General features: G+C 30.2%; 1 protein-coding gene across 1 annotated transcript; it reads right to left on the reverse strand.

Annotated features, from left to right (window-relative positions):
• Positions 1-356: 356 nt before the first annotated feature.
• LOC148234553 (fork head domain-containing protein crocodile-like) lies at positions 357-2,584 on the reverse strand. The gene is made up of 2 exons (XM_088187741.1): positions 1,479-2,584; positions 357-1,155 (listed from the first exon to the last, which is right to left on the reverse strand). The coding sequence occupies exon 1, from the start codon at positions 2,326-2,328 to the stop codon at positions 1,486-1,488; it is 843 nt and encodes a 280-aa protein (XP_088043867.1). The 5' UTR covers positions 2,329-2,584; the 3' UTR covers positions 357-1,155; positions 1,479-1,485.
• Positions 2,585-7,432: the final 4,848 nt, after the last annotated feature.

The following is a 7,432-nucleotide window of genomic DNA, read 5'->3' on the forward strand; positions in this document are numbered from 1 at the left end:
AACAGTAATTTATCATCGCGATGAATCCTGAGATTTAAATAATATTTATATATTTTAATTTAAATAATAATATTATTAAATAGCATCATTACCCACAATTAAACTATATACAGTAATAATTTTATGAAATTAACGGTGATTTATATTGATATATTATTTAAAAATGAACTGTAATTACAATTCTATTATATAGCATATCGTAACTTATTATGGTTTAGTATTATCATTTTAAAAAAAATGTAAATAAAAATATGCTTATAAACATATCATATGTATAAAAAAATGACATTATTATTATTGCAATTAAAACCACATGAATGTATTACAATAAATTTAATGCAGCCTACGAAGTACATTACAATTAAAAATACTGGGAATGGTGATACAATTACGAGTCTCGTTACATTTCAATAATATACAATACATATACAATAACTAATCACGATGCTACACGTTAAATATGTATAATAATTGTTATACAGATGATCACAAAGAGATTTTCTCTAAAACTGTACCTACAATAATTTATGCTACCAATAAATAATACAGTAGATAGCTATTATTTTTTAGGGAAAAAATGTGATCACACTGTATTTGATATAAACCTGAATACAATATGATATTTACAAATAGATCGGCAGTCAAAAATAAGTATATAATAATAATAATAATATAATAATATAATAAAATTTATTAGGTGTATTATTGCCGTTTGTATTTCATCTACTAGTTTTTTATTTATTAATATTACAATTATGTACGTGATATAAGTTATAAAATATACTATTATTAATATTGAGATTGATTTTTATAAAACACCAAATTCACTTTATATTCAGGCAATTCAGACCACAATTTCACACGTTATATATTTACTTAAATAAGGTTTAAAGAGATCAATATACATTATCTTGTGCATTTAAATGTATTACACGCACCTATGCTAGATATATCGATGTATATTTATAACACAAATATTTTTAAAATGTATTTTTCGACCCGACTGATTGTCATAATCATAAATCCACTCGCACTTTTTTTTATATATGTATATATATATATAATTAAATAATATTCACAGAATATATAGTCATTGTTTTGAATCACTTATACGAGTTTAGTCACTTTATTTTTAAGAGCATCGATGTATGATCGCTGAAAAGACAAAAAAAATATAGTTATAAAATTATGAACGAATACAAATCGACCGCATTTTTGCAATATAACATTTTATTAATAATATTAGCGCTACATATTATATATATTTTATATCCTAAATATGTATGTACATATATATGAAAACATGTGTTCTTACGTAAACGGTAAAAAAATGTTTACGCGTGGACATATTGTAACACAGGGATACAGTTACGTCTAAATAAACCGTCGAGCGTGAAGCAGTGATTTGGAAACGAGTACATGTTATACAGAAAATGCGCATAGCAATATGCTGCGATAGAATCGTGATCAACGTCTACCTTGATCCTAGTATTTGTTGGCGCACGGCTGGTGGTAGTACGGAGGACGATAGTGCGACGGAAGATCCGGCGGCGGAGCCAGCTGACAGCTGGGCGCTTCGAAGAGCTCTCCGGCGTACCATTCCTGATGAGGGAACTGCTGCTGATACGGCGGATAAGCCAAGAGAGGCTCTCTGACTAGATCGGAACAGAAAGCGTCCGGTTCGGCTCCTGGACGTCCGGCGCAGGAAGGCGGATCGCCTCCAGGCTCTCGTTTAGGTCTCCACTCTGAAAGTCTCGGTTTAATATCCACTTTATCTTCGCGGCGACTCTCCTGAATTTGCTGCCTTCTAAGAGCCTCTTCCTTCTCTTTGAGAGCGTCTTTCTTCTTGAACCGCCGCCGCCGCCTCAGATACGATCCGTTATCGAACATGTTGTAAGAGTCCGGATCTAATGTCCAGTAGCTGCCTTTCCCTGGCTTCTTATCGTCGCGAGCCACTTTCACGAAGCACTCGTTGAGACTCAAATTATGGCGTATGGAGTTCTGCCACCCCTGCTTGTTCTCGCGGTAGTAAGGAAAGCGCTCCATGATGAACTGATATATTCCATTGAGTGTGATCTTCTTATCCGGAGCGTTCTGGATAGCCATGGCGATGAGAGCGATGTAGGAATACGGCGGCTTGACCATCTCCTTCGGAGGATTGAGCTGCTGATGAGGATGCAGATAAGGCGATGCCGCATAGCCGTATCGGTATTGATCGTAAGCGTAAGATCCGGATCCGGAGGCGTACGGGCCCCCGGCTCCGGTCATACCTCCTACGCCGCTGGCGGCCCTGTAGTACGCGTTCTGGTCGCCGAATAACGTATGCATCGTGTCTTCCGGTCGATCTTCAGGTCAGTGGTCCATATTATCGGAAACGACAACTCGTTTACTGAATAAATAGTCGAAGCGTCCAAAGTACACAGCGGACAGGTGTCCGTAAATAATCGGATCCGGAAAAACAAAAACAAATCGCGCCCCCTACTAAGCGGCCCAGTCGAAAAATAAAAACAAAACCGGCGGCCGCATCGCGCGAATGTTTCTTTAGGCGCGGCGTATTTTGTTTTCGGCGTAATCAGTCTCAGAAAACAAGCGGCGGCCCGGTGATATTTTGATAGACAACACTGTCGGCGAGAGCTGGCAGCGGCGAGGGGTGCCCCTCCAGGCGCAAAGTAGAAGGGAGCATCGCTGTCCAATGATACGAAGCCGCGCCTTCGGAAAGCTCCCACCCCGGGCGCCGAGCACGGTGGACGCCCAGAAGTTTTCCGCGGCCTCTACGCCCTCGCATCGATCCACCGCGAGTACTCAGACACGCACGACGACGACAGCGTATGCTTCTGCGGTTTCACTTCAATAGTGTCGACAGTGGCGGACTATACGCACATCGGAGATTATAAAAACGGGTAATTACCCAGATATGCCAGAGAAATCTCCTGCTTTAAAAACTGTTTAGTGATTTTTTCGGATAAAAAATATTTTATTGCCGAAATTAAAAAAAAAAAGTATATTAAATGGAAAACAATTTTATTTTAAAATGATTAGCTCATATTATTGCAGAAAAGGGGGGGGGGAATAATATAAATTTTCCGTTCTCCTTGAGGGCTTTAAGCTACAGTTGTTGATGTATTTCAGGTATAAGTTCGTTCATCATTTTTTTATAAATTCAATAAATAAAAACAGCGGAACATTGCCTTCAAAATCACGCACTTTCACAATAAACATTACTATTCAAAGAAACAGATTATAGTATTTGACGCGATTGTGTTAAGATTTGCTTGCAAATTATTGCTGACGCTATTGCTTTTTGAATGTAGTAGCAGTAAATTTAGGTATTCGATCTGAAAATTCAGATCTAAAAGAAGCAGTGTTTAGTATCATTACAAGTATCGAATAAAGCATATTTAAACCGAATTTTGACCAATAGGAGAGCGCAAAAACAATTATCTCTTCTCAGAAGTCAAAAATTCATGAATTTCAATATTACACAATATGCTTGCTATCCTTACCGATATGCACTTATAATATAAGATGGCTGATCAAAGTATATTTAAACCGAATTTTGACCAATAGGAGAGCGCAAAACACAATTATCACTTCTCAGAAGTCAAAAATTCACGTAAAAAGCAATAAAATCGTGTCGGCGCCGTCGCAGTGCGACGGCGACGACACGATTTTATTGCTTTTTACGTGAATTTTTGACTTCTGAGAAGTGATAATTGTGTTTTGCGCTCTCCTATTGGTCAAAATTCGGTTTAAATATGCTTTATTCGATACTTGTAATGATACTAAAAAAAGTGTATAATAACAGTTTTAATATTGTATTAAAAAAATAAGCAAAAAGCTAAAATAATATTTCACGTTGTACTACAAGGGTCTAATTTGGGACAATTGCTGTTTATTTTAAATATTAATGATATAATTATTATTATTAAATAAATGTAAAATACACCTGTTTGCGGAGGATACTTTAATTTATTGCAAAAATGATAATCTTAAGGAAGTTGTAGATAATTTAAATAATGATTTAAAAACGTTAAATAATAATTATAAAAATATGTTAGATAATAATATAATAATATTATAGAAATAGCTAATAATATAAAATATTTAGTACTAAGTTTAGATTAAAAATTAAACTTAAGGAACATTGTAATTATATGTTGAAAAAATAGTATAAGAATAGGTATATTATATAGGATGAGAATTATGCTAAATATAAACACATTTTTTTACGATGATATTATATTGCCCCACTTATTGTGTAATAATATTATATATGCTAAATAAATTAAATAAAATGATGATGCAAAAATTACAAAATAGTTCAATGAGAGTATTTTAATAAATATTTAGATGTAATACTACAAATAGAGACAATTTAAGGATAGTTAGGTATAAGAAAACGAGTACGGCCAGGGGAACTATGTACGGATGTGTGAATTTGTATAATAATATTCTTAGTACAATTCGCAAAAATAAAAATGTAAAGGGTTTCCTCAATGGAATAAAAATAAAACACTTTCGTGCTTAAGAAATAAATTATAATACAAGCATTTTTTATTTTCTGTTTATTTTTTGTATATAATATTATATATTATATGGATGTTTAGTATTAAAATTAGCTATATTAGCTAAATAAATTAATAAAATTATTAAATAAATTCTGACATACGGTTTTGATTGAATCATGTATTTATAATGGCAACTGTTTCTTAGTTACGCATTTATTGAATCTGGTTAAAAATCAATACCACGCAATAAAATAGTCATAAACGGTTCTCGTTTAAAAGAAAAAATTGATTGCCGACAAGATTTTATTGCTTTTGACGTGGATTTTTGACTTCTGAGAAGGGATAATTGTTTTTTGCGCTCTCTTATTGGGCAAAATTTGGTTTATATGTATTACTTTATTCGATTCTCACTCGTAATAGTGCTATAAAATATTTTCACCGCTATGGTACGATTTTATTGCTTATGATCTGTACTGGAAATTCACTATATGGCAACACTGAACAGCAAAGAAAACACGAATAATTATCAGATATATATTATGAGTAAATATTTTTAATAATTTTATTTCAAATATAATATTTTTAATAATTATATTTCAAATATTGAAAACAAGTGAAGTAATCATTTTTGAATTTAAATCGAATTGCGCATCAAAATTGTGTCTGTTCAAAAGATTAAATGAAGCTAAATACTTTCAATGATTTTTTTAGCAGATAAAAAAGCAACCATTTATGTTAGCTTGTGAAAATACCATGAATTGCATTTTCATATTCAACATTTATATAATATATTTTAATAATTTTGTGTATGTTTCAAGAGTCTTATTAGGTTAAAAACAATATAAAACAGGGAATAAGAACCTCCATATTTTTTAGGCAAATCACAAAAAATTAAGAAAGTAAAGTGGGTGAAAATAAACATCTGTTATTCACAAATAATTCTTTCATGATTTCGTGTTAATTATGAGATTCGGAAAATGGCAAAAAATATACGAAACAAATCTTGGAGAGCTGTTATCTGAAAAAATAATACATTTAAAATCAATATATTTTATCCATAAAGTTGCTAAATAAAATAAATCGACTCTTAATATTGTTTAGATTGTTTTGTACAATACCAGTAACTGTCAGGGACGCAATTCGGGGGAGGGGCAGGTTGGGGCATTTTCCCGTCATTCAATGAAATGCTATGAATCTTAATGAAATCAAGATATTAAAAAAACGACCATACATCCTTTTAAATAAAAACCTGTTAACTTGTGACTTTTCATATTTGTTCAAAAAATATATTATGAATCATTATTTTTTCAGGGTCCGGGTTCACTTTCAGTGGCTTAAGTTCATACAAAAATCGTAATATCTAACTTTTGTGCAAAATTCGCTAATTGTTAAAAGTTTAATGAAATTTAATTTTTTTTAAATTGTTTTTTAAATTAAATTTTAATTATAAATTAAATAGAAACACACAAATTATTATTTCTAAATTAAATAAAATAGAACATATAATATATAATAAAATAAATACGTAAAATATAAGTTCAAAGTTACACTTAAATCGTCGCTTTAAATTTGCTCTTTCCAAACATATAACTTTAAATAAATTAACGAAAGAACCTATAACGACAATATTTTTTTCCTAAAATCTATGGGATGCTATGAATAAAAATCACTACTTATTTTAATTCTGTAATAGGTAAATTTGACAAAATTAAATTATGAGATGATATTTAGCGTTTCGCCCCAATGTGCGACATGTGTTTTATTTAGTAATATGACCTTATTATTAATTAATTAATTAATTAACATGATTTACTATATATTAAAACATTATATACATATACTTTCATACGAAAATATTAGTAATATTTTTTAGAAACGAGTTAAAAGATAAAAATATTATACTGTCTGAATAAAATATACTATATAACATATATTTTTGCTTATCATTTGTGCATATTTAATTATAAAATATCATTTAAACAGTCTTATTTTTTTATTCAAGAACTTGAGAGAGTTATTCTTTATAGTCTTAATATTTTTTATTATATCTAATCCGGTAAATTATGATATTTTCAGGAATACAAAGTAATTAAGATATTTAAGTAGGCTAGGCATTTTCTAGGTTAACGTCTATAATTTACTGTACTGCTTTCAAATAATGATATTGATTTTTTTATTATACATATCATTAGTTGACATTTAAGCTTCTTTAAAAATAAAAAAATAAATGTCTAATATATATGTCATAGTGCGTTTCGTTTACACGCGCGCGTAAATAATCACATGAGAGATATAGAGAGCTATAAATATATGTATATAATAATGCATTATTTTTAATACTTTTTTTTTAATTTTTAAAAAGGCCAAAGGTTAACTAACGAATTTGTGAAAAAACCAATGTCGGCACTTGTGATAAAACATTAAGAACGCAAAAACGATATTTAACCATTTTTCGAAACTATTTACATAAATACATACGTGCTTTACTTTTGGGTGTAGTATATTATAGTCGAGTCTTTCTAATTAATTATTGAACAAGACTTTTTTTTAATATATACAATTTTATTTTAAAATTAAAGTATGCTCTTGATGTACATGTCAAGTTTAAAATATATGATATTTTTTTGGTATTGTAATAAGAATTGCAACTTTGATAAATAGAAGTAGTTTAAAATTTAGCATGTATGTAAATAATATATATAAATACACAAAAAAATCATTTAGAACAACAAAATTGTAAGAAATATAAACTAGCAGATATTAGTAAATAAAAATAATCTGCGTATATTAAATTTATAATATAATAAAATTTATAAAATAATCTAATATAGTAGAGCCTCAATAAATGATTGCACTAGATCCATTTTAATTTATATATGTCGCTTTTTTAAGTCAGGGGCGTGATAATGCTCTACGAATGTTTT

This window comes from Plectrocnemia conspersa, unplaced genomic scaffold, assembly GCF_051122295.1.
Source record: "Plectrocnemia conspersa isolate PC_06_02 unplaced genomic scaffold, ASM5112229v1 ptg000006l, whole genome shotgun sequence".
Classification (NCBI taxonomy): domain Eukaryota; kingdom Metazoa; phylum Arthropoda; class Insecta; order Trichoptera; family Polycentropodidae; genus Plectrocnemia; species Plectrocnemia conspersa.